Here is a 22268-nt window from a genome sequence, read left to right on the forward strand (position 1 = left end):
GAATGGTGTGAAGTTTGTAACGATCCCATTTGCCCTGCCTTCTCTCTGAGTGTGGCTTCAACGTGGCCACTCTCCTGTCCTCCAGGTGGTGGGCAAACCTGGATAAGGCACCTGGCTAGAGCAGGAAACTGTCTCTACTCATCGGACTGGATCTGTGGAGGCAGCAATTCCCCTGGCAGGGTTGAGGAAGGGTCTGTACAGCAGACCCAACTCCCCACGGGCAGGTCCTGAGGGCTACACTTGGAGGAAACTTTTAAAACTTCCAATGGCCACCGCTTGTTCCAAATCATATTCTCTGGTCGACCATTACCATCGATGAGACTGATATATTTGGGTTTTTTCCTGATTCTTGTTCCTATTTCTCTATTTATTACCAGCTAGGAGGGGAAAGGGATGTGATAAATGATCATTAGTGTGGATATCTCCTGGAGACAAAAACACTTACATTGGCTTAATAAAAAGAAAGAAATCAACTAAAACTGGCAATCCATTAAGTTGTCATTTGAAGCATATGTTTCACATTCCCACTCTAGTAAACTACACAGTTTAGTCCATAATAGGCATTACAACAGCTTACAACTTGCATCCGAGCAGCATAGGTTTTCTTGAGATGATTTTCCATCCCAAACTCATCTCTACTGGTGATTTTGAGTTCTCTTGTTGGTTTCAGATTCACCAACCCACATTCACCCTCTTGCATCTATTCATCCCTCACCATGCTGAGTTTCCCTAGAGAGTTCCCAGGGCCTAGAATCTCTCCCACCTGCCCCCAAATACCACCACCAATGGCATACTTACTGAGATTTTGATGATCTTGTCAAAAAGATGTGCTTGGGGCCCGATGAAGTCGAAGACAAAGTACTGCAAAACATATAGATAATTCTGACTATCAACTCGAGGCTTGCACCTAAGAAACCTATTTCTGGAGTGGATTTAGGCCTGTGTTAGTCTAACCAGTAGCAGCATAGTCCTCAATGGCATGAATATATCATCAATTGATTGGCCATACCCTATTGAAGGTCCTTTGTGTTTTCAATTTTTTTCAAACATAAAAAAGAAGAATGCCACTAATCACATCCTTGTATAGGATATGTGTGTGCATTTCTGTAAAATGGACATGAGAAGTGGTCATGGAAATGGACATGTAAATTTTTAATAGATAGTATGAAACTTCTTTCCAAATGGGCTAAGCCATTTTACATTCCCACCAGCAGCGTATGAAAATAGCCGTCTCTCCATACCCTTGCCAACCCTTGATACTGTCAGTTCTTTTAATTTTTTTGCTTATCATGATGGGTGAAAATGGTATCTCAGTGTGGTTTTGATTTGGAGTGATTAAAATCTAATTTCCCCAGAATTTTTAAGTTTCAAACATCCTTGTTTGAAGATTGACCAGGAAGAGAATAAAAAGAAATTATGGACATGGGAGATTTTTAACATTAAGAAAGTGGTTACATTTTATAGTTAGAGAAATTATCTAGATAGACCAGCCTCATATTTTACAGATAAAAAGACTGAAGACTCAAGAATTTAACAGATGTTGCCTAGGTTAATTTTGCTAGTTATTGCTGAACCTGAAACCAAACCTTAGTTGGCTTGAAGTTATCACACAAAAGGTTCAAGTACCAGATATTTTACCATCTGACTTTTGAGTCAAGATCCTTCCAAATTCAAGATTTTCTGATTCTAAGATGCAGAGAACTGGAGTGCTGTTTCGTTGTGAATTGCGAGTTTTGGGGAGGAATGACCCCTTAGAGATGGATATATAGCAGTAGTGAAAGGAGGAATTGACCAACTGCTAACTGCTAATAGCCTGCTTTCAAAGGTCAAAACAGAAAAACCAAAATGTGGAAACTGAAAGATGTCATCATATGGCATAAAAAGAGACCTTCAAAATGGTAGTCCTTAGATACCAATGAGAGAGTTCAGTATGTTCAGCATCTTCTGTTTAAGAACATAGGAAAACATGTGTAATATTTCAGGAAATTTTTCATATATATGCTTAAACGTTTAAAGTGTTTTGGTGTTCAAAATTTATGTGGAAAATTCGCTTACACAAAATTTTTCATTTTCTGATAACACTGAATATACAAGGTGCTGTGGGTTCCTTTGGACCAACAAATCACTTGCAATGTTGATTGCCTTCTGCTGAGTTTCATGTTTCAGACTCAACTGCCTCACATAGGCTCCCGAGACCTGAGGGCCCACAACATTTTTCTAGCTGGGAAATACTCCCCAGCCCCTACTAACTGGCTCCCTCAACATCTGATGACCTTTGGGCTTAAAAATTCTAGACAAAAGTTGTAACAAAGGTTTTTACTTCAATTTCTGTGTTTTTACTTGATTTTCTATTGATTATACTTGGGCCCAATTTAATGTCACTTAGATCTGGGACTTGTAGGCATAATTATAATAATTAACAAATCTGTCAAGCTTTGCAGTTTTAAAGCATTTTCATGCATTATTTCACATCACATCCATGCCAGAAGCTGTTCTGGGAGTAAGGAATGAAGCAGGAAGGAAAAAACTACTGACATTTTCACTTATGGTAAAAAAAACTCACAGGCAGGAATTGCAGAGAGGAAAGGCGTTATCAGCTCCAGTGGGATTTGGGTGTTTTCTGCTGATTTTATTATCCATGCTCTCCCTGCCTTCCTTAGCAATTACCACTACCATTAGGATAATAATTAAGAGTGCACTGCATTTTTTTCAAAACTCACTGTATTAAAATGCCTATGGGGGTGGGGGGAGGAATAAATACATCTATGCACTTATGAAATTTATAGTTTGAGTATAAATTGTTACCTCTTTTGGAAAGCAATTTGATGATTCAAAATTTTAAATGCGTATACTTTGTGCCCAGTTATGCCACTTTAAGTAGCAGCAAGAAAACAAGGCTGAAAAAATTTAATATTCACTGATAAGAGATTGATTGGTTTAGTAAATTATGACATATCAAGGCAATGGAAAACTCTTCAACCGTAACGGCAAAATGAAATTGAACTATATGTCCTGATATGGACTGATATGGACTGATCTCCAAGACACATTTTTTTGTGAAAAGGGCAAGGTCCAGAACAGTGTGTATCAAATGCTACCATTTGGGAACAGTATTTCCTTACATTCTGGCACATGCTTGGAATATCTCCAGAAGGGTACACAAACGCCTAGGGAGAATAGATGGCTCTAGGAAGGGGACTACAGAATTAGGGATCAAAGATTAGCGGGAAACATATTATTCTATATCATGTTATACTTTGTCTCTTCTGCCGTTATTTTTTTTTACTATGTAATATCTTTATTTAAAAAAGAATGTAATATGTTTAATACTTGGAAGCTTCTCTCTTTGAGATTTTGCTTTTCAATTTCTCCACAGCTTAGAAAGTAATACCTTACTTTCCAAGGTGTATGCCTATTTCAAAACTAATAATTAAATTTCCAGTGTCTCTGCCAGGAAAAAAAATGTGTACCTGCTCCCTAACCAACATTCAATACATTTACGAATATAAACCCAGAGCTTATAATGGATGAAAATGAGCTGATAAGAAATAAGAAAACATAGCAATGAATTTAAAACAGGAGGAATTCCTTGTCTCTCCTTCCCATTACCTTTTTGTTAAAAATTTTACGGGGTTATTCTACTAAGTGAAGTATCACAAGAATGGAAAAACAAGCACCACATGTACTCACCAACAAATTGGTACTAATTGATCAACACTTACATGCACATAGAGTAGTAACATTCATCGGGTCTTGGGCAGGTGGGAGCGGGGAGGAGGGGATGGGTATGTACACACCTAATGGGGAATGGACACACTTGTAGCTCTAACTAGGGTGGGGTCAAGGCAATATATGTATCCTAAACATCTGTACCCCCATAATATTCTAAAATTGAAAAAAAAATTTACGGGGCTGTGTTTGTAAGGAGGCTCAGGAGTTTGCCATGGGCGTAACTGAGGGGCTGGGACGGAGGGAGGAGGGGCAGAGCTCTTCTATGTCCCTGAAGAATACTGCAGAAAGGTGGTGGAGAGGGTGTTGATGCAGAGGCTATTGGTGATCTCCATGACTTACTTCATTGTAAAACGGGCTGTTGGTTCCCTCCTTCACGGTGCTTTGCTTCTTCTCATCCCCGACCTCAATGGTCACAACTGGGTCGATGTTCTCCCCCACCAGCTGGCGGGCCTCAGTGATGGTTATGGCGATCTATAACACAGAGCAGTGTGTGCGCCATTGTGGACATGGCTGTCCATGCACACAGGAAGAACAGCAGGAGGCTGGCGGGAAGAATCTGTCACTTACTTGATAATTTTGGGATTTGACCTCCCCATGATGGATCTTAGCTGATAGTTTTGATCTATTAAAAGAAAGTTCAATATATTTGTTTCATCAAGTAAAAACATACTTTTCATACATAAGCCATGATAATATTTTCCCAAGTATTTCTAAGTGCTCTCATTTATACCATATTACACATTCTCTCTACATCTCTGGAGGAGACAAGTATAAGTGGACAAGTGACTTAACCTCTCTACAGCTCAGTTTTCCCATCCTAAATATGGAGCTCATAGGAGAGCTTATCTCATGAGGTGATTGCTAGAATTAAATGACATACTGCATATAAAGGTTTACCCCAGTGTCTGGCAAGAATAAAAGTCAGCTCTTATTATGGGTATGATTATCAGTACTATTTATTTTTTAATTTTAAACAGAATGAGAAACTAAGATGCCTCAGCAAATCCGTGCAGAGCTGAGTCTAAATAAGGAACTCCCAGTCTTCCTCCTGGTCACAGGGCCGCTTTGCCATTTCTTATGGAAATAATTATTTTGAGGTTCATGACTGCTTTTGAAAGAATTGGTAAAGGAGAAAATTGGAAGGAACAACTGAGATACCGTCTCAGTGAGATTTCACGTTCCAGGGGACTTCATTTATCAGGACTGTCACAGGTAATTGAAAACAGATGTGCAACACCTGGGCATTGGGAGATTGATAATAGCAGAAAGAGATGAAGAATCCCTGTTGTCATAGAAGCAGAAATCAGAAGGAAATGAACTGACCTTGAGTTGCTATCAAATTTTATGCTCTTGGCTTTCAATGATACCATCTTGCATTTGACTCCATCTCATTTCTGATTATAGTTGAGTCCAATAGAGAATAGATAAAGCTAGTAAAAATCTCAAGGCTTTGCAGTCAGACTCATATAAGTTAGAATATTTGTTCTCCCCAATTTTGGACTTTAGCTTTAATTTCCTCATCTGAAAGTGGAAATACTAATTCCTACCCCACAGGGCTGCTCTGAGGACTAAAGGAGATAATGCATGCAAGAAAAGGTAGATATCATTTAATATGTTCACCAATACAATGGTAAATTCATACTGATCATTTATTACATGAAAGCCCAGTGCTAGGCTCAGTTAGAGGAGAAACAAAAATGAATAAGCCATCTTCTTGGCCTTTGTGGAGCTAGAAATATCTCCATGGGAGAGAGGGCCAAAGCATATAAAGAAAGAACTAGTATGTAAGTGTAAAATGTCCAGCAGGAAAAACAACGTGACAGAAGAGCTGTAGAGAAGAAATTTCTGAGGGCCAGGGTAAGCAACAAAGACCTCAATGCAGAGGCTGGATTTCAATTAAGCATTAGTGGATGGATAGAATTTCAATGGCTGGAGAATGATCCAACCAAAGAGAAGGAAAGACTGTTATTCCTAAATTCTCTTTGTCCTGGCTTTCTTCATTCAGTGACATCACTCTGATAAAATAAATGCCAAGGAGGGGTGCGTGGCACATAGCAGGTGATCAGCAAATGTGTGTTGACCACCTGCATCAACCCTGTACCTTCTCTTTGGAGGAGCTGAAGGAACAGGAGTAATAGAACCATTATCATAAACCAGATCTGCTTTTGGTCCTTCCTGGTGAGAAGTTCCCTCCTGTGGTGCTTCTGCTTCACCTTGACCATCTGAAGAAGCAAACAAAAGAGGAAAATCCTGTTAAACTGGCACACAGTGTCGACTGAGCCTCCTCCCTCTGTCCAGCACCACGGTGAGCACAATATGGGGTCCAAGGAGACTAGAAGACAGTCCCAGCCAGCAGGAAACTTACCATCTGATTGGCAGAAAAGCCAGACACAGCCTTCATTTTTCTAAAAATATTATACATCTTCTGTTTTCAAAAAAGAGCAGATTTATATAGATGGGATTGTAGAAAGAAAAACTGGATTACGAATCTAAAGACATGCTTTCAAGTCATGACCTTGCCACAGCGGAACTTTAGACAAGTCATTTATTCTCTCTGAGCCTCACCAGCAAAATCTGATGTGCATAAGAATCACCCAGGAAGCTGTCGAAATGCAGATTCTGATTCAGTAGGTCTGGGTGGGACCCAAGACTGCATTTCTAACAGCAAGATGCCAGGTGAGGCCATTCCTGCTGTCTGTGGGCCAATTTGGGGTAGGAAGGTGCCATGGTCTCAAAACATAGGTCCTAATCTCTGGAACCCAGAAATGTTACTTTATTTGGAAAAAAGGCCTCTGCAGAGATGATTAAAGTAAGGATTTTAAGATGAGGGCATTATCCTGTGGACCGTAACTGCAATCGCATGGACCCTTAGAACAGGGAGGCAGAGGGAGATTTTGCACAGACAAAAGAAAAGGCAGCAATGTGACCAGGCAGGCAGAGATTACACTGATGTTGCCACAACAGGAAGTTGCAAGAGGCGAGAAACAGATTTCCTGGAGAAAGTGGGACCCTTGATTTTGGCCCAATGACACTGATTTTGGGCATCTGGCTGCCATAACTGGGAGAGAATAAATCTGTGTTGTTTTAAGTTACCAGGTTTGTGGTACTTTGTTATACAAACAACTCTAGGAAGGGCAGGCTTCCCAGGAAGCCCTAGGAAACAAATACACAAGCATTTAGAAAACTTAAATAAATGGACAGTAAACATGTTCTCTGCATCCTTTCCCTCCCAGCCCTGGATTCTGATTTAGTTCATCTGGAATGTTGCCTGGATGACAAGATCGCTTAAATTCTCCAAATGATTCTAATGTACAGCAAAGCTTAGAAACTGCTTCTCAACCAGGTTTTTGATAAAAACAAGAGTGGCTGGGCCTCCCTAATACACCGAGAGACTCTGCAGAGTGTCATTCAAAGACCTGAATCCAAAAGATTTGGGTTCGAATCCCCATACTAGCAGTTTCTATGAATAGTTCCGTGATTTGGGCAAGTTACATAACTTTGCTCAGCACTGTTTTCCTCCTTTACAAAACAAGGCAAGGTTAATGTCATCTACTCCACAGGGTTGTTGGGAAAATTAAATGAAATACATAAAGCTCCTAGCACAGTGCCTGCCTGGTACACAGTAGGTGCTCATGCCTGTGGATTTCAAGGTGGATGACTCAAGCTGGTCACCCAGGATTTTCTGGCATTTTTCTTTTCCTACAAATTGAAAGAATTGGGCAAGAAACATGGTCTTGAAACTTTTCAAAGCAACAGAACCCTTTCATAAAGGTAATCATATACCAAACCCCTATATATAACACAAGTCCATTCATATCAAACTATTTCATGTACCAGGGGTGAGATGAGGGCAGGGGCCTCACACGGGGCCTCACCACCACCACCACCTTCTTCAGACACCCCTAAGCCATTTCTCAGAATCCCAGGGCTCCATGGGACTCGATCTATAAATTCGTCAGTTTAATAATTCTAAGATACCTCCCAGCTTTGATGCATTTCGGTTCTCTGATTTTAATCAGCAACCCATGCAAAACAGTACCAAATCGGAAGAGAGATGGAATCATGCAACCATCTCAGGGAGCTCGTGCCCACAGGCCTGGCCCCAGTAGTCATTTAAAGTAGCTGTAGATGATCACTGCATGAATGGAAGTCACTCAGGAAATAAGACAAGGCCAGCCCTACAGAGACGCCTGGAGGAATGCGGGCACCTGGCTGTGCTCCTTGAAACAGCGAGATAAAATAAATACCTGCTCCCCTACCTACTTGACTGCAAGGGCCTTAGGATGCAGCCCTGCTGTCAGAAATTCAGATTTCCAGTGAACATTCTGAGACACCTCATGTATGCTGAAAACTGCGCTAGGGAAGATGCTAAGGATACAGGAATTAACAAATCATGAACCTCTCCCGCTAGGAGTTAGCATTGCGGAAGGCAAGACAGACTCCGAGGTAGAAAAGCAGTCAGCTAAAGCTTCTTCTATAGCTTTCATTCATTCGTTCAAGTATCCATTCATTGAGTTACTGCTTTATTCTCTCTAATCTACTCATCATGGAGCATCCAGGGTGACTTTCTACAAAAATAAACCAGATCATGTCACTCTTCTTAAAACCCCTTGATGGCTTTGTGTTGTACTAGAATAAATCTAAAGTCCACGTGCAACTCTGGATTAGAGCCCTGCTGGCTCTGGCCCCCCTTTCCTGCTCTCTAGCGGCCTGTTTTCAGTTCCTTCTAAGCTAGCAAGCTCTCTGCTGCTGGGAATTTCTCTTCACAGGCATCCCTCTGCCTCAGCCACCCACTCCCTGCCCACGCCCCGGGCCTTCCTGTCATCCTTCGAGTTCTAGCTTAAATGTTATCGCCCCAGAGACTCCCTCTCACCACACGAAGACTCCCCAGTAGCCTCCATTTCAGCCCACTGTCTATTAATATTTTCTTTACAGCACTTTTCCCGTCTTGTGATCCAGTCACCTCAGTCAGGGTCCCAGTGGGTAACAGATGGCACAATCAGAATAGGATGACGTGAGGACCTTTTACAAAGGTGTTGGTGTCAGAAAACCGCAAAATATCTTGCCACCCCAGGCTCCCCAAAGTGAGGAGAGAGTGTCGTCACCAGAAGCTGGAAGGAGAGGAAGTCTGGTGGAGGCAGCCTCCTGTCAAGGAGCAATGACCATCCTTCAGTTGGGGACACAACCAGCTGGAGCCTGAGCCCACTTCCCCACCTCCCACCAGGGTGCCCCCTTGGCCAGATCCAGCCCGAAGGCAGAGGGGAAGGGACCTGGGTTATGCAGCCATAGAGGACAGAGAGCAGGGAGATGCGGGTGGAGAATAGACCCGGAGGGACAAACAGAAGAGGGCTGCAGAGGGCTGTCCTCCCTTCAGACTGTCCAGTGTCTACTATCGTATACCGAGAACCTAGCCCAGGGCCCAGCACTTAGCAGACATTCTGCTAATATAGTTTGAATAAATGAATGAATGAATGAGCTTGGGAGATACCCACTATTTGTTAGGTAACTAATTAGTGGATGTGTTAGGGTAATGAAAATTTAAGAATTTAAGACATAACCACAATGCCTCAAAATATACAGATTAAAGAGCCAAAGACTTTGAGACTCTCCAGACATTGCACCCTGAAGAGCGCTAACTTTCTGGGCCAGGCCAAGAAGGAAAGACCCAAGTCTCTGGTCTGTGGACTTAGTCTTGACAGTCTCCTGCTGGGCTGGCCTCGGCCCAGGAGGACGGATGCTATTTACTTTCTAGGAGGTACTTGATTCCTCTCTGCCCTGTTTGCTTTGTGGGCTGAAGACTCTGGAATGAGCCACACAGGAGCCAGCTCCTCTGAAATGCCTGTGGTGACCGCCCTGAGGTCACTGATGGTGAGAAAACCCAGGCTCTGGTCTTGCCTGGGCTTGGGAGCCAGCATCTCTCTTGTTACCTGTGTGACTTGGGGCAAGCCACTCACCCTCTCTGAACCTTTGTGTAAAATGGCAGCAACAGAATCTACTTTTCAGGGTCATGAATGATTTACAACAAGTAAAAAGCAGCAGAGACTTATTATACATGTCATGAATATTATTTTTCATAAGGTCCTTGAGAGAAGGGACTATGCCTTATTCAACCTTGTGTCCCCAGGACCTACCGCAGTGTAATAATTTCAAGGTCATCAGGAAAAACCCCAAAGCCTTTTCCACTCACTCCCTGATGCAGTCAATTTGGTTGAATAGACAAGTACTTCTATTAAGCCTTAAGTCTCGCCCTCACTGAGAATGCAATGCCCCTCCCTTCCCATGCAAGGCTGACTCCCCATCATTGTTAATGCCTTAGTGTGAATGAGTTTCCATATTTTCCTAGCATAAAAATAGGTTCTACCTGAGGGTAAGGAGGAGAAGGAGGCAGGCACAAGGCCACAGGATACTGCTGTAGATCCAACAAAGGAGGCCCCCCAAGGAAACAAGAAGGGTGAAGACTGGCCAGACCCACTGCCCTATTTTGGCTTAGGAATGGTCCGGAAAGCTAGCCTTGAACTGGTTGTTATCAAGGCTAGGCAGCAGGAGAAGTCTCCAGGGGACCACTCCAGACCTGTCCACTTGGAAGCCATCAACCCGATCTGATTCAAGTGTCTACCCAATGCTGGGCCCAGCCCCCACCGGTGTGGTTCACACTCTCACTGGAGGCTTTGCTCTTTTGGGGAAGGAAGTAGTCCGTTCCAGGGGCAGAAAGCCAGACAGCCTGGTTTACATCCGTTTCTTCCTGACGCTTTACCTCCCACGCTCAAGGCCAGCCGGCCTCCCAGGTATGCGATCTGTGCAGCCATACGGGGCCGCGCTCTGCAGGACCTCGTCACACTTGGTTTAAGCTCTGCTGTCACCATCTTGAAATTCTTAATAAGTTCTTATCAACGGCTTTGCGTTTTCACTCTCCACTGGGCCGTGCAAATCCCGCAACCCGTCTTCTCCACGCTTTATGTACTCTCCCTGCACCTCCGTAAGCTCATTTGTAAAACTGGGGTGATGGTGGCGGGGCTCAATGAGACAATGTATGTAAAGCCTCCATTATGGTAGCTGTGACACTCACTCCTATTTTCAAAATCTCATTTGATCATCCCCATGGCCATGTGAGGTCAGCCCAGCAACCCACATCGTGCCTATTTGACTCAGGGCCACTGACTGAGCTTCACCCTCATAAGGACCCCTTCCATGGCCCAGCAGGTGCCCACCCAGCCCTGTTTGGCCCAGATGACCAGGGGCCCTGTGGGGGTTGTCCTGGGCCCACACCTGTGATCAGCAGGGGCTGCAGAGCCAGCCCATAGCACACTCCCCCTCACTCCTGCAGAGACTGAACCATGCTCTCAGCCAAAAAGGGCCCTCTGTGAGCCTGGGGCCCCAGGCTAGCAGTCAGAACCCACCCCAGCCTCACCTTGCACGCCCTTGTTGGCTAGGATTAACCCCTTCTCTGCTTTATTCTTCTTCTTCTTCAGCTTCAGCCCAAACATCCCCTTTCTGAAAAAAGAAGAAAAATTAAACGAGGCAGTAATAGAAATGTCAAGTCATTCAGACGTGTGAGGAGAAAATAAACACAAAAACATGCCGAGGTCCCCTGGAAGCTGACCAGCTTCCTCATGCACCCAGGATGGGGGCAAAAGACAAGTGTCAGGGAGACCCAGTGAGCTCTTCAGATAGCTCTACTTTCACAGAAACCGCAAAACCCCACCTGAATTGAACCCCACGAGGTCCACCTGGAAATTGCACTTTGGTGAGGTAAACTGTGAATACTGATAGCACTAGCTGGTACTTCTCCATCTCTCCTGGCTCACCCATGCCAGGCACTGTGCTAGGCACAAAAAAGGAATGACATCATTTAATCATCACAGCAACCCTTTCCTGCCCATCCTACAGCTGAGGAGCCAAGGCCCAGAGAGGCTGGGCAATGTTTCTAAGGTCACACAGCCCTGAACATCAGAGCTATCACTGGAACCAGGTTGGTCTGACCTCAGAGCCTGGGCTCTAACCACTGGGCAGCCTGCGCCTGGCCACAACACTCTCACCAAATGTAGGCTCTCAGACCATTTCCAAGGTCAAGAGGTCCTGGGGCTTACAGAGGTCACAACACAAGTACATGGCTCCGCTGACACATGGAACATGCCTCAAATGTCAGCGACTATTGTAATTGTTCTTATTAGCCATGAGCAGGAAGCCATTTCTGAGTCTCATTCTCATCACAGGAAACCTCCCCAGTCCACCGTCTCTAACCGACAACAGTGCTCCTGACATCTGCCAGCTCCCGAGAGAACCCTTTCCCGGAGCTAGAGGGCTGTGGATCACGTGGCTCTGGGTGGAAGGATGGATGAGGACAGTTCAGGGGAAAGTCCTGGCCTGGAGTCAAGAAGGCTGCAGGGTGGCCTTGGAGTGAGGAGAAGGAGCAAGGACATGTGCCCTTGGAGAAGGGAGGGAAGGGTAGCAAAGGCTTGAACCTATTCAGTGAACATCTGTAGTCCCGGAATGCAAAAAGCAGTGGAACAATCACGATATTCCATTTTGCTTACATTTTAGCATTTGTGATGTGTGGAGTGCCATCGTCAGGATCAGGGACTCTGCAGTCAGACCACCCCTGGGCTCTAACCCCAGCACTATCTATGCAACTTTGAACAGGTCACTTAATCTCTCTAAACTCCAGGGTCCTCATGTGTGAAATGAGGTAATATATGTAAAGCCTTGAGCATAGTACCTGGAACATGCTAGTTGCTCAATAAACCTTAATTATTCTTAAAGGATTAAGGGATAGGATTAGGATCAACAAACAGAAGGTACTAGAAGACAGATGTCCATCTGACTCATTCACTTATTTATTTATTCTGTTTATGTTCTGCTTTGATCTAAATGAGGAATTAAGGAGCCCCCACTGTCTGAACAGTGGGATGGACTGCTTTGAGAGGGAGTGAGGTCTCTGTTCCTGGAGGTGTGCAAGCCCTGAGGACCACGGCTAAAGGATGTTGTAGAGAGGACAGTCACCAGAAGGAGAGACTGGCCTAGGGGACCTCAGGAGTCCCTTGAGACCCTGAGCTATAATAGGATGGAAAGAATGGGCTCAGAAACACCCAAACATGGATGGGGTTCCCAACTCCTTGGGCAATCACAGTACCTCTCTGAGCCTCAGTTTCCTCCTGTGTATAATGGAAATAATAATAAAATACCCACTTCACAGGATTGTGAGAATGAAATGGGGTAAAGTAAGCAAAACCCCTAGGACAGCAACTGGAATATGGAAAGTGCTAACTAAGTGCCCTTTTGGGAGGTGGCATTTTCCTCTTTGATGCGTCTTCATCCTCTGATAAGACCATCAGCCCAGGTCTCCCAGAAACCTCTGGGGAATGTACACTGGAGGGATGCCCCTTTTCTGAAATTTCTAAGAGAGAACTTTCAATAAGAGTTCTTACTGTTCTGTTTTTAAAGGCTGTTACCAAGTGGAGGACCCAAGGCTGGCACCTTCCACACTGAATCGGCACTTGTGGTCCCCAAGGGCTCACTGCCATGATCAGTTCACAGAGGCAGAATCTGATGTTCCTGGGAACTTGGCCAAGGGGTTGTGCAGACTGCTTGAAAAGGCTGAGTAACTTCCATCCGCAAATAGGAAGTTGCTACTAATAAATGACAGTATCTACCAAGAGAGACATAATGGTCCTTAGGGAGCTGACGTCCTCATCATGGCTGGCTGCAGGACTCGGAACTGTCCTAAAGTGAAGCCGGTGACTGAGGCATTGGGCACGACTGAAGATGCTGTCATGGCAGGGGAGGAGAGAGAGATGCCCCACCTCTCAGAGACAGGCACCGCCGACCTCTGCAACCGAGAGCTTTTGCCCTGCTGCCCGTAAGAGTCACCTAAATAAGTTCTTAAAAACACTGAGGTTTCAAACCACCTTCAGAAATTCTTCATTGAGCTACGGCAGACCCAAGGCCGAGAAGCCCTGGTCTCGGCACAGCTTAGACCACCTAACAGAGTGAGCCAAAGAAACCTCTCAGGGATGCCCAGAGGATTTACAGTCAGCTCAGGCCTCTTGGGTGGGTTGGTGTTAGTTTCACAAACACACACAGTTGTTTGCCTGAAGCCCTGAGTCAGTCATCAAAGGCACACCCAGCGTGACTCCCAGCATGAAAAGGCTTCTTGATGAAAATTGATTTCTCCTTCACAGCCTGCGACACCCAGCAGTAGGGAGGAGGCATAGCGCGCCAGCCCAGAACGATCGAGCCACCAGCAGGGTGGGCAGTAGAAAATGAATCTGTGACTCAGTTCAGGGGCTGCCTGAGTCCACCTGCTAGCTCTAGAGTTGGGAGCTGGATACTTAACTCAGATGAGCATATTTCTTCACATGTGACACAAGGACTTTTCTTATCCAATTCACAGGGTGATGTTAAAATTGGAAACAATGTTTATAAAATGTAAAGCATACTAGAAATTATTATAACAAGGAAATGTGAGTTTAAAAATTCTTACACCTGTATAAATCACTTTATGCACATCATTTCTGGGATCTCCACAGCATACCACAAGGAAGATGCTATTATTTTCCTTTCCTACAAATGAGAGGCTTCAAGGGGTTTCCAGCCAATACATTGGGATCGACCATCAAATCAAGAAGACTTACCTTATGAGTCTCCAAGGCGGCTGCCATCCCACATGCCTCCCCCCCTCTGGTTTGTAGCGAATTCCAGCATGGGAACTCACCTACTTCACAAAAAGGATGGGGCTTTCTGGCTTAGGATCTACTGAATATCCTCCCAGTGTCACCCCAAGATAGGTCAAGAAACACATGGGAACCCCCATACCAACCTGGTCTCTTCAGGGTGAAAGCTACCGTGACTCCGATATCTGTATCCAAACAATAAGAGCATTAAACAAGGCACATGTTAGACTTGCTTTAGCACATCTGTTCAGGCGGCATTGCTCTGTGTTGAACCACAAGGCAGCCAGACTGGCACGTAGAGAGAAGGGCTGGACAGCTGCAGTGTGGGTCTCATCTACACCACCTTCTAGCCATGTCACCAGGGCTGGCCATGGGCCCTCTCTGGGCTGCAGGCTCCTCTTTTCTTTGGGAAGTGGCCATAAGGTTAACTCTGCTTTCCTCACTGGGATGTTATACAGACAACATCATTGAGCCCTCATGCCGAACTGTTAAAAGCTCTACAAATAGCTAATTTGAAATCCTGTCCATGGTTCAGCAGAGCAGGATTAGGAAATTGCTGCAGCCAGAGTTGCCATGTGGTGTCCCACTTGTGTCACCAGATTCCCCTTCTGAAATCACTTCTCTACCTTCATTGCAGAATAGAAGCAGCTCAGGCCACACAGCCAAATGCTGAGTTAGTTGTTTCAGTGGTGTGGCCAGGACTGGCCAACGCTGCTCTCTTTTTCCCCTAAGAGGACACAGGATGCAAATTCACTGTGCCCCTCACCGTTCAAACCCAAAGCCATAACACCCAGTGTAAAAAAAATTAATAAACAAAAACAAAAACCTTTAGCTAAGTTGTAAATTGATTTATATGCAAACTTTTACAAATGTAAAAAACTATGTATTTATATATTTAATAAAAATTTTTTCATCAAAAGAATGAATTTGTATATAATCAGGTCTATCTTACAGAAGCAAAAAAAAAAAAAAAAACCACGAGATTTTTACCACCATGCTGAGGTTATCCAAAGAGCCTTGGGTAAATTCCCAGTTGCCTGCTGGGAAATACCTTCTCAGGAATATCCCATCTATGTACTCATCTTATTGCTAAGACTGGGATATATTCATTAAAGGCAAACCACTAAATATAGAAACACTTGTAATGTGGGTTTTCATAGAAGATTGTTAAGATATAAACTCATGTGACACCCTGCCTTGTCAAGCCTCTGAAACTTTTCTCTTTCTCAATGATCTTCTTATCAAAACTCACCTATTCAATCTGTTTCTTTAAGTCAATGATGCTCAACTTTGACTACACATCAAATCCATATGGGGGGAGCTTTCTAACACTGTCCCCCACGCTGTGGCCAGAGCCCATCCTAGACAGTCCGATTTCCTTGGTCAGTGATGGAACCAAACAACCAAGGCACAATCATGTGTTTAAGCTCCCCAGGTGATTCTAATGTGCAGCAGGGGTGCAAAACCCTGTTCTTAAGTAATCAGTGCCCATAAACTGTCCTCTCAAAGAGAAAATTTTTTTCTTTTACATTTTTTTGAGACAGAGTCTAGTTCTGTTTCCTGGGCTAGAGTACAGTGGCATCATCATAGCTCACTACAACCTCAAACTCCTGGGCTCAAGCAATCCTCCTGCCCCAGCCTCCCAAATTGCTGAGACTACAGGCACGCACCACCACACCTGGCTAATTTCCCTATTTTTAGTAGAGATAGGGTCTCACTCTTGCCCAGGATGGTCTCAAACTCCTGGCCTCAAGAGATCCTCCTGCTTTGGCCTCCCAGAGTGCTAAGATTACAGGCGTGAGTCACTGCACCTGGCCAGAGAAGGTTTATATTTAAAAAAAAAAAAAAAAAAGCTTAGAAAATAGTTTCTTAAGCAAAAGAAATAAGGAAATTTATGAAATTCAGAAAATATGGTGAATATATTTAATATTTGGGTAGGTTGCATTTTGGGTAGGTTGGCTTCCCTTCCACTCAACTCGCCACCCTACAATCGATGACATTATTTATGCAAAGGACCTGCCCAGCCCTAGAGGAACAGAATCATCTGGTTCGAAAGAGAAAGATCAGTCCTCTCTTGAATCAAAAATGTCCCAGGCAAGGCTAACGGCCTGAACAGATTGGTCACTGGCTCTCAGTCTCATGGGAAGCAGCTCATTCTTAACCGCTGAGATTTGGAGTCTCCCACCTCACTGTGATGGTAGATGAATGTTTCTGTAACAGGCCCTCATCTGATACATTCCAGCTGCCTCGGCCATCATGATGAGATTCAAATGTCACAACTCCAGTGATTGAGAACCTTAATATTTCACCTGCAGGAGTCAGCTGAGTCCAGGAAACACACCTCCGAGGATGCTAATTAATTCCTCCTCCTGTGGCTTCTCTGAACCAAGGGTGACTCAGGAATAACTCAGAGCCACTCTGTGCAAAGCCAGCCCAGGTTAAGCCGGCCTCCCAGAGCCCTTCAGAGAAATCTGCCACGTGTTCCAGGGCAGGTGGCAGGAGGGTGTTGCAGCAGGACTGCCTCAGGAAAACGGAGGCTTTCTCCTCGCCAGCTTTCCCCAACCCTGCAGGACATCAACGGTGTCCACTATGGGTACCATGCTCCAAGCATTGGGGGACCCTTTGTCAGCCCGGGGTCACCAACCTCCATCTTCTCCTGCTCCTCCAGTACAGCCCAGCGTCACCACGTCACACATGACCTGGCTGGTTAGAGTGCAGGGAAAACAGAGGAACAAATATTGGCAGGTCATGTCAATGACACCGTGCAGTCAGGGCTGCTGGAGCCTCCCCCACCAAAAACCCTCCCTTGCTGGGCCCCTGTGAAAACGTTCGTCTTTCCTATTCCATCCTCTTTGTATCCAGGCTAATTATAGACCTCTCTCTGCTCTCCTAAGCACCAAGAAATCAACCGTTAAGCCCAAAATAGGCTATAGGCAGCTTCTCAACGCTTGGAACAAGCAGCTCTCTCTCCCTTTGTCCCAGCATAAATGATTCTTCAAACTCCCACCGTGTTTAGGCCTTGTGCTTTTCTTTACTTCCCAAACTTCTCTCCTCCCATATACTTTTCGGTGGCATTATAGGAGGACAGCATCCACCTGTTCACACTCCTCTCTTGGGAGCGGTTAAGGTCGGAAGCTCCTTTTCCCTGTGGTCTTCCTTCCTTTGGGTCTACTCGGCCACAACACAGTTGCATTCTACTTTCTGCTCTACTGCCTGAGTGGAAGGAAGCCGCTGGGGCAGGGATTCTCCTCCCTGCAGCGGGGTGGACAAGTCCATCTGATCCAGAGTGAAGTATCTGAAAACCAATCTGGACTCCAGTCCAAACAGCTCCCTCCAATCTAGCTTCAGCAGCACTAGGAGAGACATATTGCTCCTTATTTGATGCTGGGTGGTCTATTTCTCAATCAGTTTTGAACATATGGGGGAAAGAGAAGAGTTTGATTATAGTCTCAAGAATACCAACACATTGACTCATAACAGATTTTGTTACAAATGAGAATCATTAAACCTCATAATGGGTAAAGTTAGGATCTATGAAATTCATTCTGAACCTCATTTTGTGGTGTGGTGGACACTAAAGACAGAAGAATGGGTGCTATGATAAATTAAATTAAGTAATTACCTTTGCTGCATGATTCTCAGAGCCTTTGATGGGCTAATGTGCATTGCAACTCTCCAAGAGGGTGATATAGTATTCAGAATTTTCCAAATGGATTTGACCACCACACCTTTATCACAAAATACCTATTAATATCTTCAGGAACATTATTTGGAATCCCAGAGAAAGAGAATCCTGGCAACTTTTAGTGTTCTTTCCTCTTTTAAAACTTTCATGGGGTGAGCAGTGACTAAGTAACAACCACTGAGGAAACAGAATGCCGGGGACATCTCTCCATGCGTTCCTTGCTCCACATTCACATGGCTCCAGCTCTAGCTCAGACCTAACTGGTCTTTCTGCTTCCAGTCTCTCGCCCTCCTGCAATATATTTTCCACTCTATAGCCAATTTTACAAACTAGAAGGAACAGAGAGTCTCCTTAGTCTGATAAATAATATCTACAAAATCCTTATAGTTAATATCATATCAAGAGTACACCTTGAGATTAAAAAAACAAAATGAGACAACGATGTTCATTATCACCCATTTTTTCCAACACTGCACTGGAGGCCCTCACCAGGTCAATAAAGTTTGACTAATTGAATTACTAAGTGAATTTAGCAGGGTGTCTAGAAACTAGGTCAATGTATAAAAACCTTTAAATGAAAAACAAAGAATCATAAATTAAAATTGCAAATAAAAGATATTATGATAGCATTAAAAAATTCAAAAATTTAGGACTAAATCTAAGAAATATGAGCAAGACCTATATACTGGAAATTCCAAAATGAGATAAATGGAGGCATATTCCATGCTCAAGGATTGGAAAGTACAATATCAGAAAGATTTCAAACTTCCCCAACTTGATTCGGAGATTGTTATTTACTACAATCACTTTGTGAAAATTTTCAAGTCATATACTTAGGACTTGTGTGTGTGTTTTGTTTTGTTTTGTTTTGTTTTTCTGTGTATATGTCATGCTTCCACATTTAATTTTTAAACAACATAGATCTGGGGATTGAAAACTCTGGCTTTGAGAAGATCAGATGAGATAATAGAAGCAACGCACTGTTTGTAAACATTAAAGTGCTATATCCTACACATTAAATTATAAAACAGGATCAGCTTTCTGTGAATGTCCTTAGGGCTTTCCACAATGTACCCTTAACCCGCCGGTCCAGCTCTTGACCCTCAAACCCTGCACTCCAGCCCGATGGGCAGCTCAGCCTGAGAGCACACTCTCTTCCTCACTCGAGGTCTTCCATTGAAGGTGACTTCTCCCTTCTTCCACCTGCCAACACCCAAATATATTTCTTCTAGTCCCAGTTCAACCACCTCCTTTGATGTGATATGTTCTCCCGTTTTGCAAGGAGGAACAAGTCACTCCTTCCTCTGGACTCCACTTGCACTTTGGTCTCATCTCTAGTATAGCACTTATCACATGGATCACTACTTGAAAAAACATCATTCTCCTTTATTAGATTCTGAGCTTTTGTAGGCAGCAACCGCGCCTAGTTTGTGTCTGCACCCTCAGTGTCTAGCACCATACCTGGCACACAGCAGGGCTCAGCGAACGTGGAGTTAAGGATAGGTGGATGGACAGATGGAGTCTACAGATAGAAAGCTTCACAAGAATTCAGCAGAAGTTCTTTGACCCTATGTAAAAATGTATCATATAAGACAGAAAAGAATTATAGTCATGCCAAGACTGAGAGCACAGGGAGAACAGAATAATCAAAAATGTCAGTGGCTAAGCCTTGCCCTAATACTCTCCTTGGGGCTGGGGAGAAAAAGGAAATTACTCACTCTGGGGCCTGGCAGACCATTTGTACTCCGCTAAATGGAGCATCAGCTCTGGCTGTCACCCAACCTCAGTCTCCATCCATTTCTTAAAATCACTCCCTTTCCTAATACTTCCTCCTTTTTCTTCATCAAGCCATTTCCCTACCGCCAGGTTGGGCCATTTCCCTACCGCCAGTCCCTTACGGTCATTCAGCAAAAGTACACAGAGCTTCTCGGTGTTCCAAGCGCTGCACTAGGCCTTGTACACAAAGGTAAACCCAACGAGGTCCTTAGCTCAGAGGTGCTCACAGTGTGGCTGGGAGTGTGGACACCCACGTGGTTACAAGCACAATACAAGAAGTGCTGTCACGGGTAAGTGCCAAGTGCTTTTGGAGAATAAAGGAAACAATGACTTCCATGGGCCTATAAGAGCCAAGGAAGATATTTAGAGCAAGTGACACTCTAGTGGGGACTTAAAGGAGGAGTAAGACACTGGGAAGCAGGGAAGAGATGGGCGGAAAGGATGAGCATGTATTGAATACTGATATGTGTCACATTACTTTACATGTGATAACTGGTTTAATGACCACAATAGCCTAGAGAGGAAACACTATTAGTCTCCGTGTAAAGAGGAGAAACTCACTTGAAGAGGTTAGGCTACCTACCCAAAGTCATGCTAAAGAGTGTATGTAGGCAGGGTTCAGAACAGGCAAGCCAGACAAGGAGAACAGAATATAGCATATACGGAGATGCCTCGAGGACCTCCCTCTGAACACCTGGAGGAGGAGGAGGAGGAAGAGGAGGAGAGGGGGAGGGAAGAAGGATCAGAGAAGTCCCTTTCCTTTAGCTGGCTCTTAGCCAAGCTGTTTCAGTTCCTTGAATTGGTCCTCAGCCTTGTATGCCTCAGACTGACATCTCTTGCCTACCTCCAATAATATCCAGGCCATGAACTGAAGTCAGACTAAAGCCTTCTGTTGCATTAACTATTTCCAAACCAGCACCTCAATCCCTTCTCTCCACATTCATTATATAAGACCTTCCTTAACGGTCTTTCCTAGAATTAAAATATCCCAACAAACCTCCTTTTGGGAGATGCAAAGTTAGATCTGAGAAAATAACCCCTCTGGCTGCAACAGACATCCTGGTGCTTTATCCTAAAGGGTGGTCCCTTCCACATCTGTCTGGTTTCTCTGAGGTTCTAAAACAGGACAAGACAGCAAGATAAGTACATTGTAAAAGTTCATGCACTCTGCCTAATCTTCTGAAACTCTGTAGCATCTCAGAGCTGGAAGTATTCTTAAAAATTCCTCTGGGCAGGTTCCCATTAACATCAACTACGATGTTCCTTGAATTCTGGGGATGAGGAATGCACTAACTTCCTAACTACCTCAAAATTTTAGTTACTGTTTTCTTTCCAAGCACATAGAGGTTCAATTGTAACTTTGGTTGGATGCTTGACATTCAACCAAGAGGAAGCTGTAATGTCTCAGCAGCTACCTGAAGTTGTAAGAGGATAAAATAGAGGAAGCTCTTTCAGCAGAAGGCAGACTGTGGGAAGCTCGGGGGAAGTAGCCTTCCAAATGACACCCAGCCCTGTTCTGGAAGGTCTCTGCTACGCTGCAGCACCACGCTTGTGTGGGAGGTCCACCCGGGCCTTCAGCCATTCCATTCTTTCCACAAGCCCTGGAGGACACCCTTCTGTGGGCCAACCTCTGATATGGCATTTAAAAGAATCCCTCTCCACACTGTCAGAGTTCTAGAAAGAGGAAACAACAAGTGTGGAGGTCTTGAGGCAAAAGCAGAGGCAATAGTTTGGAAGTCCCCCTTTTAGCATTCCTGGGTAAGGAATGGAGGGAAGGGGAGGGGAGCAAAGAGTGTAGAGAGATGGGCATGAAGCAGATGTGCAGAAACTCAACCCACAGGGAAGGGACCTGGGTCTTATCCTAAGAACAGTAAGGAGCCATTGAAGGGTTTTAACAGAGGTCCTTTGTCCTTTCCCTGCCTGGGCTCTCTGATCTTTGCCTCCCACCTTCCCATCACTGCCACCAACATTCCTACCTTTGATCACTCCCCTGTAGTCCTGGCTGGGTTAAACGTTGCTAAGCTGCCAGTTATAAGTTGCCAGTTGCTTCTCTAACTCTTCAAGGAGGCATAGCTTGACCAGGACCTGCTCGTTCTGCAACTATAAGGTGAGCAGGTCTCTGGGAAGAAGCTCTTATTAGTGTCTTGACTAAGATTCTGCCTCCACATGTCCTTGCGTCCCTCAATCTCAGAAGCTGCTTGGGAAGGGACAGGAGAATTTGCACAGAGGCCCAGGAGTTCCCTGGAAGAAGAACGTGGAGACTCTTTTGAGGTCCAATGTCATCAGAAATATTTCTGATGAATCACATTTGTCCCTGACTGGGGTCCACTGGCAGGAAAGAAAACAAAGATCACCAGGGAGGCAGTGAGGGGAAGGGGGATTCGCCATTAGGAAAGGGACTCTGG

General features: G+C 44.5%; 1 protein-coding gene across 1 annotated transcript in view; it reads right to left on the reverse strand.

Moving 5' to 3' along the window:
• The window catches only part of FER1L6 (fer-1 like family member 6), a 123008-nt gene extending 111792 nt beyond the window's left edge, over window positions 1-11216 (reverse strand). Inside the window, exons 1-5 of the mRNA XM_045560521.1 lie at window positions 11141-11216; window positions 5834-5954; window positions 4300-4354; window positions 4072-4203; window positions 799-861 (exon numbers count right to left, since the gene is read on the reverse strand). Of these exons, the coding sequence (XP_045416477.1) occupies window positions 799-861; window positions 4072-4203; window positions 4300-4354; window positions 5834-5954; window positions 11141-11216 (447 nt within the window). The remainder of the gene's footprint in view (window positions 1-798; window positions 862-4071; window positions 4204-4299; window positions 4355-5833; window positions 5955-11140) is intronic.
• Window positions 11217-22268: the final 11052 nt, after the last annotated feature.

This window comes from Lemur catta, chromosome 9, assembly GCF_020740605.2.
Source record: "Lemur catta isolate mLemCat1 chromosome 9, mLemCat1.pri, whole genome shotgun sequence".
NCBI classification, from domain to species: Eukaryota; Metazoa; Chordata; class Mammalia; order Primates; family Lemuridae; genus Lemur; species Lemur catta.